Source organism: Electrona antarctica (genome assembly GCF_951216825.1).
Source record: "Electrona antarctica genome assembly, chromosome: 12".
NCBI lineage: Eukaryota > Metazoa > Chordata > Actinopteri > Myctophiformes > Myctophidae > Electrona > Electrona antarctica.
Window position 1 is genome coordinate 50,061,513 of NC_136793.1, and position 26,009 is coordinate 50,087,521.

At 43.6% G+C, this 26,009-nt stretch overlaps 1 protein-coding gene across 2 annotated transcripts in view; it reads right to left on the minus strand.

The window, feature by feature from the left end:
• Nucleotides 1–25,513, minus strand: part of LOC306934687 (whirlin-like) — a 131,158-nt gene extending 105,645 nt beyond the window's left edge. The window contains exons 1-2 of one of the 2 annotated variants that reach the window (XM_079517370.1): nt 25,425–25,513; nt 23,788–24,220 (exon numbers count right to left, since the gene is read on the minus strand). In XM_079517370.1, coding sequence (XP_079373496.1) covers nt 23,788–24,102 — 315 coding nt within the window. In that variant the 5' untranslated portion in view covers nt 24,103–24,220; nt 25,425–25,513. Of the gene's footprint in view, nt 1–23,787; nt 24,221–25,268 lie in introns of both variants that reach the window. The other variant, XM_079517369.1, reaches the window with a different exon arrangement.
• Nucleotides 25,514–26,009: the final 496 nt, after the last annotated feature.

Below are 26,009 nucleotides of genomic sequence, written 5' to 3' on the forward strand. Positions count from 1 at the left end.
GGATCGCATTATCTACTATATAATGCTCTGCGTGCGTACGGTTGTAATGCACGTAATTCGAGAACCGTTTGACCCACCGACCTCACATTCGACACACGCGTTCCACACCCCCACAGGGAGTCTGCACCCCCTGTGGGGGTGTGGAATGCGTGTGCCAGGTATCGAGTCGGGTCGGACCCACGGTTCTCCAGAACCACCACAAAAGGCTCTGGTCAGGCTCTGCCAGTGGGCCTAATGAGGCCAGCTCCTTTCACCTGGGCCAGGCTCTGCCAGTGGGCCTAATGAGGCCAGCTCCTTTCACCTGGGCCAGGCTCTGCCAGTGGGCCTAATGAGGCCAGCTCCTTTCACCTGTGCAATTGAATCCGTCCAAATACGCCCTTAGCAGGAAATGAGTTGAGACATGACACATGTCTGGGTCACCAGAAGAAGTCGCACGCATCCTGCGGAACGAAGGCTCAGATCTGCTTTACAACCCCGTGGGCTCAAATCCAGCGTGTGAATCTTTCTCCGTTTTCCCCATCTTCCCTGTCCTTTCACCCTGACATGTCATGCCTGAAACTTTATCCAAAGAAATACAAACTCTGCTGTGGAAAAAAAACGTGCATGTTTAAACTAATATATAAAGAGATTTCTATGAAACAAAGTTCACTTTTTGGGGACCAGTCGTGTGTCGGATACTGGTTGTCATTAAAAAAATCACCCCCGTGTGAACTGAGTGGTGCAACTACACATTTATTGTTATAGTTACTGTACAGAGCTTGATTCACTCTGACGTAATATCTGTGATGTCAGTGACGTCACATACTAACCATAGCAACCATGCTCGTTTTTTTGGTTGCTAACCATAGCAACCATGCTCGTTTTTTTGGTACGAACAAACACGGGTACACGGGTACAAAGCCAGTTGTTGGAGTGGTTTGCACCACTCAAAAAACATATCACCCCCGTGTGAAGTGAGGGGGTGATATCATACATAAGCATGATGTAAAATAGACACTATGTCCATTTGCTCAGACACCATGACGTAAAATTCTCCATGCATTGTCAATGGGAATTTAATGTTTGTGTAGGACGTTTGCGGACAGACATGCAGAAGCTGGATATAGGAGGGGCCTCAACAACAAAAACAACAACATCTTTTTACTTTGGTTCAACCTCTCACACAAGCAGAGAACAGGAACAGGAGGCAGACAGAAGCCTTCAACAGTTATGACATAAACATGAGAATGTTTATGCAAAGCACAGCTTTGCCTTTGGCGCACTGGAAGGCTAATGCACGCCTGGGTGACCCGAATCATCTGTCCCACTCCATCTGGACCACTTAACCCATTTTGGGCGGGAACCCCTTTTGGTACAAGCTTGTAGATCTGCTATTTTTGAAAAATCGTGAAAATGTGGCACAAATCTTTGAATATATATATTCTTTCAGAGTGAACATTTTTAACTCAAATATGTGGTCCCTGGAACAGCACATTTTCAGATGGGGGTCGTCGGCGGTCAAATCCATATAATTCCGGGGCTCCTTGACATGAAGTATAGTTTGAGAACCACTGATAGAGAAACATAGGGTTTTTCAGAAAACTGTCAGGATTTAGAAGACCTTCGTATAGAATCGTCCTCGGGTCTAAATGGGTTAAAAAGGGACTATACCCACAAGTCATCCCAAGGACACCATCTGAGACAGCAACTTCTTCACTGCCAGGGGGAGACATGCATATGCAATAATGAGGACGGAGGAGCGAGGCTATGTAACAGCACAGCTCAGCGCCAGGGACAAATTAGCCATTGGGCCAGTGGGGCCGTGGCCCAGGGGCCCTTGGCATTCAGGGGCCCTTCAGGGAAATTGGACCGTGAGGTACTAGGTTTGACGCCCTGAAAAGGGCTCCTGGGACCCTCCATTGGCTGTTGATTTTGTTAAATTTAGGTAAAAAGATGATAAAAACGCATAAAAACATGAAAATGTCGCACGCACGCTATGGGGGCCCTGCAAATATCACCGGCCCAGGGGCCCTCGTGGGGGTTAATCCGTCCCTGCTCAGCGCCATGCCGCATGGACCGTACTGTATACAGTATGTGTGCCAGCAGGCAACCTGATTACACAGCAACAGGATTAGTGCGCTGCACCACAACGCTAGTGGATCATGCTTCATTCTGCAGCGCCATGTGCTTCTGTCGGGGTGCTGGAAATGTGCTGACGAAGCAGCTGGCCTTCCTGGGAACGATATATATATATATATCCCATGGTTGGTAGGGATGTGTACTGCATGGTGCAGCGGTGCGCTCCGTCCTGTATAGCAGGGGTTCTCAACCCGTGGGTGGCGACCCCTCGGGGGGTCGCCAAATTATTTTAGGGGGTCCCCAAATTATAAAAAAAAAAAAAAAAAAAAAAAGATTTATTTTTAAATTTTATTTTCACTTTTTTTCAAAAATAGCAGACCTACAAGCTCGTAGCGCGCCACTCGGTGGCGCGCTATGAGCTTGTAGATCTGCTATTTTTCAATAGCTAAATTATAACAATGCTTAAAACACCAAAAGGGGTTCCCGCCCAAAATGGTTTAAGGTTATTGTAGCAGTCAATTTCGGGAGGGGGCGGGGCGGGGGTCCCGAGACATTGCCAAAGCATTTCCGGGGGTCCCCGGCCAAAAACGTTGAGAACCCCTGCTGTAGAGGCTCAGTCAGTCAGTACACACACTATCTGCTTATTGCCACGTCATTGGTTTGAAGCTCATTCATTAACTTGTGTCTCATTGTGTGCACAGACTCCTCCTCATCACATCCTCTAGTGTAGACTTGTAGACTTTTGTATTGTTCTTAATTGAACTTTGAATCTGTTTTAAATCAATTGACCTCATACAGGAAAGGATTCCAAATAAGCCAGCTGGCTTCTTCCTTTCCTTGCATTGTATTTTTGTTTTTTTGATATGTATTGTCTATCTTTTGTACTACATGCTAAATAACCTAAATAAACCGAAACCTAAACCTAGTGTCTTCCCGGTAAATTCACCTCACTAAATTCATCTAATACTTTTGAGGTACAGGATTTGCTGGAAATACTGTAAGTGTAGTCATGACTCTTTACTGGCCTCGGCAAAGAGTTTTTCTGTATTACTGCTAATGGCTACTTTTTCATCAGTTAATAGCCTACAGGCAGTCAAATACATAATACAAACTTGTTTATATTATATTATTAAAGTGCTTTAGTGTAACGTGTAATTGTGAGCTTGTAGAGATCGGCGAGGCAAAGAGAGTTGGTGTAGAGGGAAATAAATGGGGGGGACCAAGTACAGAACCCATCACCCAATGAAGGCCAAACATCGAAATGCAGTGTGGTTGGTTGCTGACGTTGAACCTGGCCATGCTCGGTGCTCAGATCCTCCGCATTTAAAGTGTACCGGATACTTCTGTGGCTTCATGTGCCGTCTGAGCAACTTCATTGAAATTAATGGGCGGGGCCGTCCGTACTCTATGATCATGTGATCAAGTAGCAGCAGGTGTTGAGGTTGAGCAATCTACCAGTATACGCATGCTTCATAAACGCATTTTTTAAGTCGCTGCTTCAAGGCGCACGCACGCACGCACGCACGCACGCACGCACGCACGCACGCACGCACGCACGCACGCACGCACGCACAGAAAGATTATGCAGAGAGAAAGATATGCAGAGAGAAAGATATGCAGAGAGAAAGATATGCAGACAGACACACAGAGAAAGATATGGAGACAGACACGCTCACGTAGGAACTACAGTCACGCACACAGATATGGAGATTGACAGGCGCACACGCATGCGCGCGCACACGCACGCACGCACGCACACATACACACACACACACACACACACACACACACACACACACACACACACACACACACCTGAATCGAGGCAGATCAATAGCCCACTGCCTCCGCTTCAGAGCAAACATGCAGAGAGTGTGCTTCCCCAACAATATCCACACCCATTTTGTTTTGATGTGGTGCTGAGGACACAGCATTGATACATATCTCCTCCACCGAGAGACAGTTCTGGAGAGAGTTTCTGGATGGATGAGAGGCACACACGTTCTGTCTCCGGGGAGAGAGGTTACGGGGAGTGAGAGAGCAAGGGCACAGACAGAGAGAGAGAGAGAGAGAGAGAGAGCGAGAGAGAGAGAGAGAGAGAGAGAGAGCGAGAGAGAGAGAGAGAGAGAGAGAGAGAGAGAGAGATAAATAAAAGTGGGTTGACTGAGAGAGAGGGAGAGAGAGAGAGAGAGAGAGAAATAAAAGTGGGTTGACTGAGAGAGAGGGAGAGAGAGAGAGAGAGAGAGAGAGAGAGAGAGAGAGAGAGAGAGAGATAAATAAAAGTGGGTTGACTGAGAGAGAGAGAGGGAGAGAGAGAGAGAGAGAGAGAGAGGGCGAGAGAGAGAGAGGGCGAGAGAGGGCGAGAGAGAGAGAGGGAGAGGGAGAGAGAAAGAAATAAAAGTGGGTTGACTGTGAGAGAGAGGATTGGCAAAGGGGACTAAAAGATAAGTTAGAAAGAGAACGAGAGAGAGAGTGCGCTGACAGAGGGAGAGGTGGTGGGCATGAGGAGAGATAAGAAAAATGCAAAGAGAGAGAGAGAGAGAGAGAGGAGAGGGAGAGAGAGAGAGATAGAGAGAGAGGAGGGGGGAATTTAGTGGGGGGAAAGAGAGAGAGAGACTGCCATCGGATAGCAAAGAAAAAGGGGGCTTCAAAGTTGAAAGGGTTTGATAGGACAAGAGAATGACAGCTCAGTGACTGAAGGCTTTTGACCAGGTAGATCATAGAATAAGAGTGACAGCTTCAATCCAGGCCAGTAACAGCAGCAGCAGCTCTGGGTTAGCCGTTGGTATACAGAGCTATACGTACTCCATGAGTGACATAAGGCTGTTAGCCGGAGGTACAGAGCCAACATACCTCGGAGTGATTTAAGGCTGTCAAATCTCAAGTGAAGGGTAACGGTTTCCTCACATCTATGATGGTGCATTGTTTATTCTGTATACTGGTACTGCTGCAGACAATTAAAGCAGAATACAATTTGTACACTACATTAGTCTCCAGACGTAAAAACAAACATGATTGTGAGATAAAAAACAAAAAAATAATAATTGTGTGTACACATTGCAAAGAGAGTTGAAAACGAGTTGGAGGCTGAAAATGTAATAGGGTTTTCAAACTCTTATAGGGGTGCAGGCACAGTGGTGGAACAATAGTTCAAAGAGCTATCAGATAGCTCTTTGAACTATTGCCAGTGGTGTAATTTACCTAGGGTTGCTGGGTTATGTAAACCCACGGTTCCCAAAGGGGTCCGCGACGCATAGCCGGGGGGGTCCGCGAAATTATTCGGATTATTATTTCTTTTTTTTTTGTATGTTTTTTTTTTCCTTCAGTGAATTCAAGTGGGAGAGGCCCGCCCTTAGACACTTCCACTTGGACACTTTCCAGCCAGGCTCATTCATTCCAATGTAAATATCATGGATTTCACACATTAAATACTGGTTCATTTTTGGAACCAGACCTTCAAAATCTCTCCCAAATCCGTCAACAAGGCCTGCCATATGCATTGGAAAAAATTTAAAACAATGTTTTATCTTATAGGGAAACTATCGGTGGAGAGGTTTGTCTAACCCATGTTATGCTTAGCTGTGATTGGACCATAGCAGTTTGGGGAGGTGCTTAGTATATAGGTCAATTATGGTATGTGTAATCTGAGTTCCCAGAAGTTTTATTTTTTGCCACTAGGGGGGCGTGATATGCGAGTTTACCATAATCACAGTAATCCTTAATCATATTCCATCATTCAAGGGCTTTTGGATAGAAATGAAACAGACTCCATGCAGTCACTTTCTCTTAGAGTACTGCAGAGGCTGTGTCTGTGACCAGCTGATGGTCGACATAAGGAAATGATGTTTGTTTCTGCACTGTCAAATAGGTCTTCATCTATTCTAAGACAGCATCTTAAATAAATGGTGTGAAAATGTGTTATGACTTTGAATGAAAAGTTCTAATACAAATAGTTCCAATGGCATCTAAATGCTGCAAGCCCCCCCCCCCCCCCCATCCAGCAATACCTTTTAGGCCTCACTCACACCTTTGCAACATGCATACAACATTTGTCTTGTGTCTTGTCCGTGTTTAATGGCCGCCCCAATGCATTTCCAATGGAAGTCACATGGTTTGACCGAACATTTTTGTTTGTATGCATGTTGCAACAGTGTGAGTGAGGCCTTAGGGTGCACTCACACGGTTAATGCAATTCTCTGTGCTCGTTGGATCAATGCTGTGTTGTGTCATGGCCGCCCAATGCATTTCCAATGGAGGTCACATGGTTTGACACAACATTGTGTTGTATGAGGGGGAGGGGGGCAGTCGAAACACAACATATATACTTCAGCTTGTAGGCAAACCATGTGACTTCCATTGGAAATGCATTGGGGCGGCCATGACACTTACATCTTTCTTACATCTACCATGCAACATTGTTGTATGCTAGATGTATAGGTGTGAGTGAGGCCTTAGGGTGTTTTATCTCTCCCCGATGCAGGTTATTCACAGTGGAAAAGGCCTCGAACAAAACAAAACACTAAAGACTAACTTACAAAAAGACAACATAGAAAAACACTTGAAAACAAATTATGGAAACAAACCCAGAACTTGAGAAACTGTGTAGGCTATAAACCCTGCAATGACGGGCCCCCTAGCAGCTCTCCCTGGGTGTTACCTTCTGGTTGCCTCAAGCCAAACTGAACTGACTCACTGCCCCTGCAGCCTCCCTCTGATACTAGGCAAGACTATACCAAGGAACAGTTCTGTAATTGGTAACCCACTTAACTCAACTTGTGGACTAAGAATAGTCCACAAGGTAGGCTTCCATGATCACACAAACACACTATTCATCATAAGGTCTAACACATTGAAGTTTATGGACATAGTAAAGTTTAAAACAGCACAAATCATCTACAAGGCAAGGCATAAACTACTACCAGGAAATATTCTGAAATTGTTCATGGAAAGGGAGGGGAGATATGAACTAAGAAGGGAGCAACATGTGCATACATGTGCATATCTGTCAGTGGAGTAAAGCTATGGAATGGTTTACCAGAGATTGTCCAGCAGTGCAATAATTTAATTCTATTTAAGAAAAGGTACAAGATGTGGCTTTTGGAGAAATACGGACATGATACGTGATGGATCTATGTGTGTATATATGTGTATGGTGTACATGCATGCATGTATGAGTGATATATGTAGGAAAATAATACATGTTTGAAGGTATAAGAATGCATTTTCGAGGGCAAAAACTGAATAATAATGTGTTCGTTTTAACGAACAATGGAAGGAATGTGAATGTAATTTTGTTTTAATAATTATATAGGGGGATTATTCATTATGCGAGTTTAAAATATGTTAGAGAAAATATGACATGTACAAAGGATAGGCATCAATACGCTTTGAGCTTCAGCCTATGCCTTTTCCATCAACTATAAGAGAATGTGAATATTTTAGGTAATGTTAGACTGTTGAATTGATCGAAATAAACTAAACTAAACTAAACCACGGCCCATGAGTTAACTTACACAATTACCTAGTTTAACTAAACCAATTCAAATACCTTTCAGATACATTACATGCACCACAACATCAATATAAATAGAACATATAACCCAGACAGACACCCCTCCTGCTCTATAGCACTTGGTACCTTCCTCCACTCAGTCAAGAGGATCACCAGTACTGCAGGAGAGCCAGGTGCCAAACAATCATAATTAAAGACAAGTGACAACAAACATATATGCCGTGAAAATCTATGCACAGTACTCTTAGGGTGCACTCACACCTTTAATGCAATGTTCTGTGCTCGTTGGATGCATTTTGTGTTGTGTCATGGCCGCCCAATGCATTTCCAATGGAGGTCACATGGTTTGACACAACATAGGGGGAGGGGTCTGTTGTATGGCTTTCAGCTGTGTTTTGACTGTGCCCCTCCCCCTCATACAACACAATGTTGTGTCAAACCATGTGACCTCCATTGGAAATGCATTGGGCGGCCATGACACAACACAAAATGCATCCAACGAGCACAGAACATTGCATTAAAGGTGTGAGTGCACCCTTAGGCTTCACTCACACTGTCACAACAGAATGTTGTATAGCTGATGCATGAGACTTGTTGACTGTTGCAAGCTCGCAATTCATTTCCAATGGGAGTCACGTGGTTTGAAGAGACAAACGTGTTGTATGAGGGGGAGGGGGGCAGTCGAAACACATACAACATACATACATACATCAGCTTGTAGGCAGAAATGTTGTATCAAACCATGTGACTTCCATTGGAAATGCATTGGGGCGGACATGACACTTACAACTTGCTTACATCTACCATGCAACATTGTTGTATGCTAGATGTATAGGTGTGAGTGAAGCCTTATTCTCTTCCACCATTCACTGAGAGTTACCAATAATACAAAATATGCACTCATGTCCATTTCAACAGTCTTCCAAGCCGGCTGGCAACGTTAGTTAATTGGATGTGTAGTTTAGGTATGTGCATTGTTCTCCATCAGTGTATATGTGTATAGGGCACGGGCTGCCCCGTGACACCGACCTTGAAACATACCTTAGTCACGTTACCAATAATAGTGCCGGTCCCTTATTGGCCAAGAGGTTTCCACCGACATACCGACAGCCGATTTGCTCAGACATATATGATGTAAATTCTCCATTCATTGTCAATGGCATTTAACCCATTTAGGCTTGACCTCAAAATTAAAAAAAAAAAATCTTCTAAATCCTCCAGTTTTCTGAAATAAATATTTTCACGATTTTTCAAAAATAGCACACCTACAAGCTCGTAGCGCGCCACTATGAGCTTGTAGATCTGCTATTTTTCAATAGCTGAATTATAACATAATGTTTAAAACACCAAAAGGGGTTCCCGCCCAAAATGGTTTAATGTTTGTGTTCAAACAGAATCTACACTATAGCTGTTTATAGGAGGGGCTAGCGCCCCTCAAAAACTCAAAGTCGCGCACCCCTTTGATCTGAAAACCAATGCAGAATAAAGTCCATTTACGCCACTGATTGTTCCACATTGCCTAATCACAACTGTACAATGACACCTTGAAGGATTCTGATTGCACGATCAGGGCAATGCATACTGATGAAGTGAGCCATGATCTCTGGAATCAGTGAGGCTAGAGTTATCGATCTCACAATAAACCCTTTTGTCCCCTGCTCCCCATCCCAATCCTATTCTCTTGGCCAGAGACATGAAAAGAGGTCTTAAAGTCAGTCAAGGTTAAAGAGTTTTAGTTAAAGGACCTACTGTATAACATAAAATTCAACTTTTTCAAAAATAATTGGTGTTTTTTGAGCTCCCGTGTTTTTTCTATCCCCACAAATATGCAATTTTGAACAATCAGGATTTCTCATCATCTAGGGCTTTTATGGAAATTGCTCTCAGGAACAACTCAGCTGATTTGGTCGTATTTGTGATGTCATCAATGTCACCCTACTTTGTATAATTCCTCCCCAAATTTGCATTTCCACTTTGTTTACAATGTCCGCCATTGTTGATTTTCCAAGCTGGCATGGAATGGAAACAAGCCTGTGTTTATCTAGCATCAGTATTATAATGACTCAAATATTAAATAATATCAGCGCCCCCACCACCTCAGGACATTGTGGTACTGCAGCTAAAACTGCTATAGAAGCAAAAAAAGAAATGCCATGGACTGGTTATATCAGAGTGGTGATTGAGGTCTCAAACCATTAGAAATAAGTTTGAAGGACATATATGATATTAAATATTAAAAACTGTTTTAAAATGCATGTTATAGCTGCTTTAAAGTCACAAATGTTTTAGTTACTTTAACCCATTTTGGCGGGAACCCCTTTTGGTGTTTTAAACATTATGTTATGATTTAGCTATTGAAAAATAGCAGATCTACAAGCTCATAGCGTGCCACAGAATGGCGCGCTACGAGCTTGTAGGTCTGCTATTTTTGAAATATCGTTAAAATGTGGCGCAAATCATTGAATATATATTTCAGAGCGAACATTTTTAACTAAAATATTTGCTTCTGGGGGGTCCCTGGAACTACATATTTTGAGATGGGGGTTCGTGGCCCAATAGAGATAATTCTGGGGGTCCTTGACATGAAAAAGGTTGAGCACCACTGACATAGAAACTTTTTTTTTAATCGACCTCAGTCCAAAATGGGTTAACTATAAGTCAACTATAAGTCAATTGACTGATAGTTTGTAAATGTTGTCATGGTTCTGTTCCAGTTCTTGTTCACCTGGTGATCCCAGTGTATTCTATGTGTATTCCTTAGTGTGTCTGTCTTCAGATCCTTCGTATTTGACCTGCTCTGCATCTGACCGTGTTCTGCGTTTGGGTCTTACAATTCCAATGTCTTGACTCGTACTGTATTTGTATGATTTGATTTGGGTGTGTTCTAAATTAAAGTGTTAGTGTTGATTATCATGTATTAATCTAATTATAGTAAACTAATACTGTCTATTACAAAAGATAAAGATCAAGGGAAAAGAGACCTTTTTACAGTACAATAATGTTTCAAGTTTACACTGTACACATGTAAAAGAAACGGCATAAACAATATATTAGTTCGCCTCTTTGTCTACAAAACAAAGGTTACTGTCGCGTGTGCCAAGCTGTCATCGTACTTGTATTATTTATTTATTTCCCACCACAGAGTATAAGCTCGCGGCAGACTATCCAGCATATAGCTATATCCACCTCGGAGGAAAGTCTGGTAAGGCCGGCAGTGTCGGTAGGCCAATCAGAGGCAGGCGGGGCGTTACCATGTCTATGCTCGGACGTAGAATAGATACGCGTTGGAATGAGCCCAGTAGACTATGTTTCAAATGTACAGCCATCATTCATTTGTTTGCCAATTAAATTCCTGGAGTAAAGGAAAACAAACATCACTGTTTACTTCCAACCCCCTACTTCTCAAAGCCATGTGTTTACAGTAGGCTATATATACTGTATAGCCAGAGCTGGGGTTGCTCTAATACAGCAGACAGACAGGCTGTGCACAGCAGACAGACAGGCTGTACACAGCAGACAGACAGGCTCCACACAGCAGACAGACAGGCTCCACACAGCAGACAGACAGGCTGTACACAGCAGACAGACAGGCTCCACACAGCAGACAGACAGGCTGTACACAGCAGACAGACAGGCTGTACACAGCAGACAGACAGGCTGTACACAGCAGACAGACAGGCTGTACACAGCAGACAGACAGGCTCCACACAGCAGACAGACAGGGACCACCAGGGTCAAAATTGACCCTTACAGGTCTGTAACTCTAATAGTGTACAAATGGAACTAAATGGACTGTTACAGGTCTGTAACTCTAATAGCGTACAAATGGAACTAAATGGACCTTTACGGTTCTAAAACTCTGAGTGTACAAATTGAACCAAATGGACCCTGTCACTCTGAGAGCATACCGATTAAACCAAATGGACCCTTACAGGTGTGTAACTCTGAGTGTACAAATTGAACCAAATTGACCCATATGCAGGTCTGTAACTCTGATTGTCACGTGTAGGTGAGGTAAGGACCCAAAGGCAGGACAGCCAGGCATGGTAGTGTTCAAAACCAAGAAATGGTGTTTTAATTCAGAAGACAGGTGAACATGAACAACTTAAAACAGACTGAAACAGGATACAATGACTCAACAAGGACTGACTGGGGAACAAGACTGATATACACATGAGGGTTGATTACATAATGAGACACAGCTGGAGCAAACAAACATAGAACCAAGAAAACTAGACCAGGGAACAATACATAGAAATACAAGACCTAGACTGTACAATGAATGACAAAAGTCTGTGACTGTGACACTGAGAGCATATTAGGCATGAATAAGACAAACATAAAAGCTCCATAGACTTGACTGCCACATGACGTCAGGGGCGGAGCTTATGGGGGGGCAGGGGGGGGGCAGGGGGGTGGCCCGGGGGTGGGAAAAAAATCTGAATTCTTTTATGTTTTGTTTTACAATAAATTAATTTTAGAGTAGTCATTATTATATTTTCGGAATGACCTGCGACGGAAGTGACCCACCTCTGACCTCTTCCTACCTGTGTAGTCAACTTGGCAAAAGTAAAGGCAGTTTGGACACAACAGCCTGTTAAGGCAGTGTTTCCCAACCTGTGTGCCGCGGCACTTTACTGTGCCGTTTGATGTGTCCAGGTGTGCCGCCTGATTTGACCGAAAATAACACTAACCCTCCCCCGAAAGCAATAGCTACTGAGCTGCAGGATTCGTGCGACAACAACAACAACGGAACAATAGACTCTAACGACCATCGGCCATAGGAATGTTAATCACCTGTACGGGAACGCGTTCAAAGAACGATAGTTCACGAACGCGTTCCTATTTCGGCTGAACGTACTGTATTTCTGCCTGATGAACGTCATTGTGAACGCGTTCATTTCTGGCGTGTGTGAACGTCACTTTCTCACGTTCAACTTCGTTCAAAAGTGAGTGAGCCTTCCAGGCGAAACCCCCGCTAAAACACACCCTAATCACTCCTTATTAATATCTAGCGGAAAACCCACCAATAAGCCCTTATCCAACACAAATTAACTAATCTTTCTCAATCCGCACAATTTCACTGGAGCGCGCAGCGCGCATATGCACGCAGACAGCAGACACATACAGTCCTACATGTCCCGACCCAAACACTGAGGAGGTAAAGTAAACTTGTTTATAATGTGCCACGGAAAATAGATTCCAATTGCTTGTTATTTTTGCGTCGATGAGGTATGTCGTATGTGTCCAACTGTCCATACATGATCGCCTCGTTCGTCCAACAATGATCCCTCCCTCCACAGAAGCGCAGTGATTCCTGATTTATTCTTCGTCGTACATGTGTTCCATGCTGAAAATAGTTGATCTACAAGCTCACAACGCGTTGCGGACGCAACGTGTTGTGAGCTTGTAGGTTGTGAGCTTGCAGGCTGTAAGAACTGAGACCCTTCACAATAAAAGCATGTAGCTTTCACAAGTTGGCCCATAATAAAGACAAGGAAAAGGATTAATCCTTAAATTCGGTGGCATTTCACATTGCAAAGAGCAATTTTTTTCCCCAAAATGTAAAAAGAAATCACACCCGTGTGAACTGAGTGGTTGTATTGTGGCAAAAAAATGTTTTTATTAAGAAGTATTTACTTTGCATTGACAAATTGAACATGTGTGTGCTATATTTTGTATATTGAGTTATTTGATGAGTGCTGTCATGTGTGTTTTTAAAAGTATATTGGGTTCAAAGAAGTTTTACTCTGTCAAAAGTATAATGTGTTTGGTATCAAAGACGTTTTACTATATATATATATATATATATATATATACATATATATACATACATACACACATATACATACATACACACATGCACACCCCCCGTATATCTAGGTGTGCCCCGAGATTTTTAGGCTATGAAAAGTGTGCCCTGGGACAAAAAAGGTTGGGAAACACCGTGTTAAGGGACTGGTATGCTACACAATTAACTGGAACTGAAACTACTAGACAACATATTAGACAATTTAGGAGAGCAACAATAGAATAGAAAAAAAAAACATACATTTGCAGACCGTTACATCGCCTTCACATTCAGTCCTATATTGTGCTGATCAGAGCAGAGCAGTGCATGGTCACCTAGTTACAAGATCGGCTGGGAATGTACATTTATGTCAGTGTACTCCACAGGCCAATAAGTTGTGCCCCTCTTCGCACCCATCACAGGTGCAGCGTGGTGCAGGGCATATCATGTTTGTTTTTAGTTTTTTCCAAAAAATGATGGCGGAACCAGGGCGGAACAAGGCAGAAAGAGCCTAGCCTCGGAAACCCAGACGTTTTTATATCCAGGGAGGGAAAAAAAAACGTCCTCACTCTCTGCTGATTTCTGATCGTCTGCACCTTTGTTAAATTGACACACACACACACACACACACACACACACACACACACACACACACACACACACACACACACACACACACACACACACACACACACACACACACACACACACACACACACACACACACACACACACACACACACACACACACACACACACACACACACACACACACACACACACACACACACACACACACACACACACACACACACACACACACACACACACACACACACACACACACACACACACACACACACACACACTCTGTCGCTCTGATTAATTAGTCTCATGTCCTGCAGCTGTGCCTAGTTTCTCCTGGCGGATCCTGCCGGGAGCTGCCTAATATGCCATAAGAAGCATAGTCTAGAAAGAGCCTGCTGGTTAGTCAGTCAGGGACCAATCAGAAGGCTGACAAATGGGTGAATTGCCTAAGCTGTGATCCTAATGAATGACAACGTAAGACGTCATCTGGCTGATATACAAACACATTGGGCGCCCCTCAGTTCACACAAGTGTGATTTTATAATTGACGTTTTCAGGCCTGAAACAACAGAGCTGTCCAGGGTGCTATAGAGGGTATGCGCATGCATAAAGTGAGTGGCAAATCGAGTGGCAAAGTGACAGGAAAAGTGAGTTTAACATTGTTTAATGCAATTAGATATGACTTTTCTGTTTGGATGTATGGGCTGTCAAGGCCAGAAAGTAGTTTTTAGCCACCCAGTAGGCATTCCTGCATAACTTCCTGGTTTGATGATGATGTCACGCTCATACCCTCTATATCCTACACGGGTTGTGCTTATAACCACGCCCCCGGCAAGTTAAGTTTACTGAGGTTAAGGTTAGGTTAGGGTTAGGTTTATGTATAGTTTTCTTGAGGTTAAGGTTAGGTTTAGGTATAGTTTTACTGAGGTTAAGGTTAGGGTTAGATTTAGGCTGTCAATCACAGCAACTGGCCAATCGCAGCGTGTCGACTGCACAACCCGTGTAGGCTTTGGTATGTCGCGTCCAGGGTTCATGGCCATATAGTGCCTGAAACATGAACAAAGTTGTTTTTTTAAGTCATTCAAAGTTTACACCTTCATTAACAGCTCTACCATGGAGCAGTAAATAGGATTGAGTTGAGAGAGCCATGAAATCACTACAGTGCAAGAAGTGGAACAACTACATTATGTGTTAATTTACAACACTAAATATAGACAGAATGATGGAATAATCTATGCCCACGCTCTGGTAAATATCATCGGAAGTCACTCTTTGGAAGTCACTAGTCGACTAAATGTCATAAGATTTTAGTCGACAAAATGTATTTTGGCGGGCCTTGATGCCGTCGTAATGGCACTTTTACACTTGCTGAAAATAGCAGATCTACAAGCACACAACACGTCGCGCTGCGACGCGTTGTGAGCTTGTAGATCTGCTATTTTCCTGCGTACCACTACCACCCGTTTCAAATGTGCACATGATGCAGTGAGCAGCAGCACGTTAGGTTAATAAAATCGAGTGCTTCCAAACTCCAACACTTAGAAAAGTTATCAGTATCACCTGCACAGATTTTCTTAACAGAAAGTAGCTCATATACGGTGAATTTTTGAGTGGTGCATGGTGATGTGTGTGGGTGGCTGGCTGGGTGGGTGGAGCACGAAAACAGCATGGTTGTTTTTCACCACCTGTGCGCAACCTAACACACACACACACGCACATATGAACTGTATATATGGTGATTTCGGGTGTGCCAGTACAGTACAGTACAGTACAGTAGAGGGACCCCCACACGGTAACTCTGTCATTTCTCAACCGTTTCGGACGCAAGGAGGCTCGTCAGAATCGGGCCGGCACCCTGGGTGCGTTCCTGTGGGTCCCCCCCCCCCCCCCCCCCCCCACGGAGTTGCACCACTCACTTCACACGGGTGATTTTATGAAACAAACGCTTTGCCGATAGAGGATAATTCAAGCTTGCCTTACAGCTGCAATGTTGGTGAGTTTAACGTTGTTAGGTGGACCCTGTCTTAATCGTGGTTCGTCCACAAAGTAACAGTTTTTGTATTGACTTGTGCTTTCGTTTGAAATGTAACCATTCTGCATACTCAATCAACCAATCAAAGTTTAATACAAGCAGATCGGAAATTCGATTTGGATCATGGGCTGTCAATGGAGGGTGTTTCAACTCTAGATTCAACCCATTATTAAAAAAAAAATCTAGTGTTGCAAATAGCGGCTAATGGCAGCAAAGTCTTGATGCCATTATACTGCTTATATTCGCTTGAGCCGAATGTCCATGGCGGCACCCAATGAATGTAATCCAACCGACCTTGAGACGTCACGACACTGTAGAAAACATGTCTGTCTGTCTGCCTGTCTGTCTGTCTGCACAGTCTGGGAAAAGTCAGTTTGTGGAACAATAGAACAAGGACTCATCTAAACACAAAGAGCCAGACAGCATGCCATGTTCTATGAATAATAATGCTGGTTATCTTCCATGTTTAGTTCCTGAGGGGTGCCTTCAAAAAGAGATGGTGCATCTCAAAGGGTTTATTTGAAATAAATAAATAAATTAATTAATTAATTAATAAAGTCTTTATTGATTTGAATTTCATTGTAGTTTTTTTTTTCTTCCAAGAATGGCCTGGTACGATGATGTGTATAGCAGACAAAAACAATACAGAACGCAGAAGATAAAAACAATTGACACTTAATTACTGAAAATAGCTAATAACTTATTTTCAGCAAGTGACACCCTCATATTACAGAGTGTCAGTGGGCGTTATAGGCTAACGTTAGTTTATTTATTTTGTCCCAGTTGCTTTTCTCAACAAGGCTCATGTCTTGACGAAAAAGCCTCTTTATTTGCTCTTAAATTAGATGGCACCCAAGGTCTGCCACACACACACACACACACACACACACACACACACACACACACACACACACACACACACACACACACACACACACACACACACACACACACACACACACACACACACACACACACACACACACACACACACACACACACACACACACACACACACACACACACACACACACACACACACACACACACACACACACACACACACACACACACACACACACACACACACACACACACACACACACACACACACACACACACACACACACACACACACACACACACACACACACACACACACACACACACACACACACACACACACACACACACACACACACACACACACACACACACGGCAAGTAGAAGACAAATAGCAGAAAGACTCTGTGGACACTGGACAGCCAGCACAAATACAGATCAAATAGATGCTGTCGCTGACTGTGACAAGAGGAAAAAACACACCACTCTTACAGTCATTCTCTGAATAATATGGTGAGATTGTGAGTGAGGAACTTATTTATTCCCCTGCCAGGAGACTGCTTGAATTTCAACATGCCCCTCTTTTTGTGAGTATGGGGCTGTCACGATTACAAATATTGAAGTTGACATTATTAATTGTCACACACATAATTGTGATTAACGATTGAATTGTGTTTGTGGCATTGAACATTGGAACGTTACAATTTCCTTTTAGGCTTCGTAATCACAGATTGCACAGGGCAGATAATATCACCCGCTTCGACTGTTATCAATGCAGGACTGCGGTCTTGTCCATTGATAACAGTTGAAGCGGGTGATAATGTGACAAATTACTCATCCCATTTTATTTAGACCCGAGGACGATTCTACAAATGCCTTCTAAATCCTGACAGTTTTCTGAAAAACCCTATGTTTCTGTGTCAGTGGTTTTCAAACATTTTCATGTCAAGGACCCCCAAAAATTTATGAAATTGCCCGCCGACCCCCATCTGAAAATATATTGTTCCAGGGACCCTCCCAGAAGCAAAGATTTGAGCTAAAAACGTTCACTCTGAAAGTGTATATATATAAAGATTTGCGCCACATTTTCAGGATTTTTCAAAAATAGCAGACCTACAAGCTCGTAGCGTGGCACTCGGTGCTGCGCTATGAGCTTGTAAAGCTCAGCTAAAGCATAACATATTGCTTAACACACCAAAAGGGGTTCCCGTTCAGAATGGGTTATACATTTAATGTTTTCTTTACAAAATAAATGTACAAAATATAGCGGAAATAGCTCATCTACAAGTTATGAAGTGACATTGTAAGCTTGCTGTAGATCTGCCATTTTTGAAACATGTATGGACCTTTCTCCACATTGGAAACGATTATTATGCAAACATAATTGCGATTCTCTATTCCACCGTCTGTCCTCTCCTCTCCTTTCAGCCTGCAGAGCACCACCATGATTCCACTCCACATATCCATCTTACATAACATAACAAGCCAAAGAAGACCACAGATTCAAATCGCAGAGCTGTTTATCTATATATATATATATATATATATATATGGTCACTATAGCCGTGTTATAGCAGTGTTGTTTCTGTCGACTAAAACTAAGACGAAAAATGTCCGTCGACTACCTTTTTTCACTGACGGAAACTAAATGGAAACTACATGAAAACTAAGCTATGACGACTAAAACTAAGACTAAATGTATTGACAATTTCGTCAACAGATAAAAACTAGACTAAAATGTTAGGAAGGGACTATAGTGGACAAGGGATCCAGTGTAAGTCATTTTACACTTGGTTGCATGCTGAAAATAGCAGATCTACAAGCACACAACGTAGATCTGCTATTTTCAGCAAGTGTAAAAGTGCCATTACGACGGCATCAAGGCCCGCCAAAATACATTTTGTCGACTAAAATCGTATGACATTTAGTCGACTAAAACTAGACTAACACTAAAACATTCCAGGTGACTAAAATGTAACTAAAACTAAATTAAAACTAGTCAAAGCGACTATGACTAAAACTAAAATCTAAATTTGCTGCCAAAAACAGCACTGCAGGGGAGGAACATGTTCTCATAAACATGTCCGAAATGCAAGCTCATTTTTCAGCCTGCAGAACCACATATGAAAAGGGTAAGCTCGTTTTCTACTCCTTTGCACGACAATAGCGACTTTAAGCAACGACGGATACGGCAGTCGGCTACGGCAACCGGAAATGGATCAGTGCTCGATACATAAACCTGCTCTCCGTCGCAGCCCTTTCTGCTACGGCAGAAGCTACACTTCCACGTAGTGTCTATACAACGCCATGTCATAACGATGTTTATTGAAATTATAGCGGTCATACATTTACACCGATTGCTCCATCACCTCTCTTATGCTGTGTAATGTGTTGGCATGCTCTGAATGAAGAAATAACACTAATACCATATATGTCATATTAACCATGTTTATTAAAACGGTTTTAGAATAACACAATTTCTCCAGCACCTTCCTCTTTCCACTTACATGTCCAGCGCATGTAAGAATTAAGCAATATCGGCAAGTTAGCTGACGCGCGACGGGGTGTTTTAAAAATAATAATGTGTTTATGTTTGACACATGCTGCATGGACTCGTCACCATGGCAACCAATGTCGCCGTCGCCGGAGGCTGTTTGCTTAACGACTTTGACAGCTACGGCGTGGGCGTCATAGTCGCCGTACTTCCGCGTAGCGGAGCCGTCCTGAAAACAGTCGTTGCTTAAAGTCCCTAGTGTCACTATAGCTGCAAATAACTGATTGTCAGATATGACGACCGTCGTAGTTTGGGGGCGTTGGCAATATGTTGTCATGTTTATTATCTCCACTAGGAGCAGGTCATGCATTCACCCTAGTTTCACGCTACTGTAATCAACATGAGTTAGACTTTAATATATTAGCGCCCCTCACTTCACACGGGTGTGGATTGCAGCCAAGTAGAAGAAAATGTTTTTTTTTGTTTGTTTGTTTATTCTTTTTTATCCCACGATTTTGTAACCCGTTTTTCACCCCTGTGTCAATTTTCTATTGTGATCCTGGGCTCTACACCCTCCGCTATAGCCTGGGGAGAGCAATGGACTTGAACTCATGCTTCCTTCATGCATGAGTGTCCAGGTTGCTCTTTTACACCTGACAGGTGTATAGCCCGATTATCGGCTATAGTGTAAGGCCACCTTTAGTGTTACGCTTGTTGTACCTTTACACATTCTATATTACAGTAGGAACAGACAGCTTGGTGTAAATGTCAGTGGGAGAGGAGATATATTTTGGAGAAGCAGCAGCATACGTTTGTATTGTCTACGACAATTATTCTGTTGATAGAAGCTTTGAGCTGAGAGAAGCTATACGTAATAAGTTTTGCGCTTTTAAATATGACAATGCTGTATCAGCTGCACAGTTCAGGCAAAAGAGGCTAGTATTAGTCACGTTGTGTGATGAATAATCATTGTATCATTGTTTCCTTTCAGTTCAAGTGGTAACATAACATTAATACAGTACATGTGTCCACGGTCTGTCCACCTTTAAGATTAACGTCTTGCTTGTGCATCTCCCTCTCGTTGGAAAGTGTCTGTGGCATATTTTAACTTCGACAAAATAGTTCTGACAGCTTAAATCGGCGCGGCAGGAATCACTCAGTCTCGACAATTACGCAGCAACAACAGCACCGCATTCCTGTCGCCCCTTCAACAATAAAGTGCCTTATTCCCTTTGCCTCCCAATGCTGCACATTTTACCCAGGTTATTAACAGGAAATAGGTGTAAGTTGTAACTTAACAGCATGAGAGAGAGGCAAGGAACGGAGTGAGCGAGAGAGAGACGGGGCGAGAGAGGGGGCCTCTCGGTGAGCGTGAGGGTTTTAGGGAGCGCTTGTTTTGCATCGCCGAGGGCCCGTTTCAATTGAAACCAATGAAACATAGCTAAGGCCGCCTGTGCGCGCGTGCGTGCGTGCCGCATATACATGTTATATGCATACGTTAGCATATGCATACAGTATGTTGGTTAGACATACTAACAGTCCGACAACACCGCCGCTCCAGACATGCGTGGCAGGTTAAAACTAACCTGTGGCTTCCTGTGAGTTCATAGGGTTGGGTTTAGTACGTCTGACCAAACACATGCACCCGTGTGCATGCTGACAGCAGGCCGGACCGCAATTGTAGAATATCTTACAAGAATACATGCACCGGCTCTCTGTGCGTACGTGTGTGTGTACAGTATGTCTGTACGCGAGAACCGTTCGCCCCAGATTCCACACACACGTTCCACACCACCACAGGGATACACAGTTGTCCAGAACTCTGGTCAGGCTCCGCCAGTGGACCAAATGAGCCCACATGTACCTGTCCAATTTCCAGGCTCTGCCTAAGCCAATATTGATTGCCATGGCAACCCCAGCCTACAACTGCCGAATTCTCCACACCTGCCATTTGATTACTTTGTCAGTCCAGTTTTCACAGTTTGCACTCTTCAGACGTTTACCACGGCACTAAGACTTTCCACAACCGCTGCCCCCATATAAAAAGGACAAGGACAACAACTAAATAGTGGGAGGCAGCAATACGCCGATGGGCGTCCTGTCTGCCGGAAAGCTAAAAGAAGAAGAAGAAGATATATGCTATATGACAACGGATATAGCAGGTATTGGCTATACCCAACTTGCATCGTTCCCAAGTATAGGCCTGGTCGGTGCCACGACGTACAGACTATACAGAGCCTAAAATATTGTCTATATACGTACATTCATTCATGAATCCACTTGCCGACCGGCTGTCACTATTGGGCAATTCTTTTCTCATTAGCATCCATATGGCAGGCAAAATTGTCAAAAATGTCTTTCCTTATGCCTTAAGTAGCATGTGACATGTCAAACTAGGGGGTTTCATGATTCTGAATCCATTCCAAGCATTAGTTTTGCACAAAATACATTCCTTGGGCTAAAAACGGCCATAGACGTCATGACAAATGTGATGAGGTCAGCACATTTTGGGCAAGTGGCTATGGCTGTTTTTAGCCCAAGGAGTGTATTTTGTGCAAAACTAATGCTAGTAGTAGTTACGTAGCAAGTAGTTACAGTAGCAAGTAGTTACATGCTACTTAAAGCATAAGGAAAGTTTGACATTTTTGACATTTTTGCCTGCCATAGGATGTTAATGGTAGGGTCACAAGAAACCCCTATAAAACAAATTCCCCAATACCGACAGCCGGTCAGGAAGTGGATTCATGAATATATGTAATAGACAATATTTTAGGCCAATAAGACTATAGCCCCCTCCCTATACCCAATTTCCCACCCGTCCACCTCGACTGCCGGGCTATGATGGGAGGAAGAGAATGGAGATTATGTAATCAACATGTCGCGCTGCTCTTTCATGGCTGTAGGTATAAATTTAACAGCATATACTCGCTGTCATTATGATTAATGCATATGGCTCCTGGTGGAGCTTTGCGCTCTACTGCGGGCACCTCGCGTAGTAAATTCATATTTTGTGGTGTTCATTTAAAGTTGGCTTGCGAAGACGTCTGCAGCTGGCTGGTTCCAGTAAACCCCACAAGCCAGAGAGACAGGAGCACTGTGATTGTCTACTGCCCAACAATAAATACTGTATGATAACCTGCCGTCAGGGTGCTGATGCTGACATATATATATATATATATATATATTAGCTGTGCAAGATCAGCTGTGGGCGGACAGACAGACACACAGGGTGAATGCATGATCTCCTCATGATACTAAAACCATGAAAAGAAAATATAAAAAGTATATAAGTGGTTTGATTGGATTAGCCTATAACCAGGTTATTAACAGGAAATAGGTGTAAGTTGTAACTTAACAGCATGAGAGAGAGGCAAGGAACGGAGTGAGCGAGAGAGACGGGGCGAGAGAGGGGGCCTCTCGGTGAGCGTATGAGACAGGGTTTTAGGGAGCGCTTGTTTTGCATCGCCGAGGCCCATTTCAATTGAAACATAGCTAAGGCCGCCTGTGCGTGCGTGCGTGCGTGCGTGCGTGCGTGCGTGCGTGCGTGCGTGCGTGCGTGCGTGCGTGCGTGCGTGCGTGCGTGCGTGCGTGCGTGCGTGCGTGCGTGCGTGCGTGCGTGCGTGCGTGCCGCATATAATGTTGTTATATGCATACGTTAGCATATGCATACAGTATGTTGGTTAGACATACTAACAGTCCGACAACACCGCTCCTTCTAAACAGTTGAACCCCAGCATCCATATATTCTGGGAGGAACATTACATTATAGCCCAAAAAATAGCAGAGCTGCAAACTCGTAGATCGGCTATTTTTTTGACAAAGAGGGGTACAGACTATATACAGAGCCAACTCAGGTCCAGTTTACTATACAACTAGGGTGCATGGAGACCGGTCCAATGGCTCAAAGTCAAAGTCGTACGATTTATTTGTCACACACGTTACCACAGTGACATCTTGTTCTCCGCATTTGACCCACCTCTTGGAGCGGTGAGCCGCATAGCCACTCGGGAATCATTTGATTAGTTAATTTCCCCCCCCCCCCCCCCCCCCAATCCAACCCATTTATGCTGAGTGCCAAGCAGAGAGGCATTGGGTCCCATTTTCACAGTCTTAGGTATATGGCCCGGCCGGGGATCGAACGCCGATCTCCCATGGTTTCTGGGGCAGACACCCTCTATATCCACAAGGCCACTTGGGGTCTGGTCTGGTCAAACATCAGAGGCATTTCATGCACATAGCTGTCTCAGAGATATATATAAACACAGATGCAGAAGAGTTGGATTCATGGAAGAAATGTGTCATATTAACACACACACACACACACACACACACACACACACACACACACACACACACACACACACACACACACACACACACACACACACACACACACACACACACACACACACACACACACACACACACACACACACACACACACACACACACACACACACACACAATACCTTGACCGCCTCTATGTGCGTGACTCCGTCGAACGGCGTGTCGTTCACCGCCGCTATCCGGTCGCCGACCCGCAGCCCCTCCCTCTGGGCCGAGGAGCCGGGCTCCACCAGGGACACGTAGATGCCCACACCGTGCTCAGAGCCCCCGCGGATGCTGAAGCCCAGGCCCTCGTGGCTCCGGCTGCGCGTCAGCGTGACCCGGCGCATCATCTCCCCCCCCACCGCCGCCCCGAGTCCGAACCACGGCATGAGTGGAGCCAGAGGAGGAGGACGAGGAGGCCCTGCAACCGTCCCAACTACACTCCCGTCTACCATGGCGTTGCTGCTGCTGAAACCGGCCTCCGGCCAGGTGGAATAAGCGAGAGGCTGCTGGTGTTGGTGGTGGTGGAGGAGGTGGTGGTGGGGGTGGTGGGGGTGGTGGGGGTCATGAGGGCTGGAGGAAGAAAGAAAAAAAGACATGGTTTCAGTGTTGTTTGTCGTCGACGAAAACTAAGACGAAAAATGTTCGTCGACGACCTTTTTTTCACTACGATTACCTAAATGGAAACTAAATGAAAACTAAGCTATGATGACTAAAACTATAAGACTAAATGTATTGACAATTTCGTCAACAGCTAAAAACTAGACTAAAATGCTACGAAGGGGACTATAGTGGACAAGAGATCCAGTATAAGTCATTTTACACTTGGTTGCATGCTGAAAATAGCAGATCTACAAGCTCACAACGCGACACGTTGTGAGCTTGTAGATCTGCTATTTTCAGCAATTGTAAAAAACAGTCATTACGAAGGCATCAAGGCCCGCCAAAATACATTTTATTCGACTAAATCAACTGTAGATTTAGTCCACTAAAATCTTATGACATTTTAGTCAACTAAAACTAGACACTAAAACATTCCAGGTGACTAAAATGTGACTAAAACTAAATGAGACTACGACTAAAACTAAAATCAAAATGTTCTGCCAAAAACAACACTGCATGCATGGTTTGCAGTGGTGCAAGTCAAAATTGTACTTAAAATTGTACTTAAGTACAATTCTGACTTTGATGTAGCCTATTTGGGCTTTAATTTAGTAGGCCTATGTCACATTTTCATACTTTTACTTCTACTCTGCTAGGCTACAACTTTAAAAGTTACTAGCGACATATTTTGATTATTATTACAAAACATATAGGCTACATTAACCACTTCAGCCCTACACATTTCGGCCATTTGAAAATAGCCGATCTGCAAGCACTGAGCTTGTAGATCGGCTATTTATTTCAAAAGATTTTTATACATTTCAATTTTAGGAGAAAACTATCGCACACCTAGCAATCAGGCGTATGCACAGGTGCGTAGGCCTGAGGAAGGTCCCTATAGTGACCGAAACGTTGCTTCATTAAATAAGACAATAGGCTATGTAAGAGTTGCCGAGCGGTCAAGGCTCCAAGAATAGACTAAGTCCAAGAATGTAGATATTTTGTTGTATTTATTTACCTCCAAAACTGATGAACAGCCCATATGATGGATTGTCACAGCCCGGGTCTGAGGCAAAACAAAATACTGCAAAACTAATACTGGCCACAATACACTTTCAAAAACCAAAAGTAAGAAATAAACACTTGTTAACTAACAAAGACAAAAACAACAAACCAAGAACTAAAGACACTAAAAACAGGCTATGCCTTCCCTGAAGACCCTGGCAGCTCTCCCTTGGTGTTGTCTCTTTGCTGGCTCAAGCCAACTGAGCAATCTCCCCTTAACATTCCCAGCCTCCCTTATATACCAGGTGAGACCCTCCCACAATGATTAGTAATTGGACAATCTACTCAAACAAGGTAAAACATGACCCATGAGATAGACTAACTATGCAATTACACATTTCCTTAACAGACTCTGAATGTATTTCAAGGCATCAAATAAATCACAAAACAATTACAATAGAATTAGGCAACACAGATAAGGGTATATGCTGCTACACATAGTCACACCTCCAAGGAGCTTGATGACCGTCAATTAATGGAAGCAGCTGTGCAGTGTGCGTTTGTAATGATCAGTTTTATATTGTGGAGTCTTCTAGTGTCTATAGGGCACGGGTTGCCCCGTGACAGGCTACTCTTGTGCCGAGCAGATAGGCCTACACAGTGTGCGGGTGTACCTTATTGCTTTCATTGATACATTTCAATTTGAAATGGGACATTCTGAGTAGCCTACTTTGTAGGATACTTTGTAGGCTAC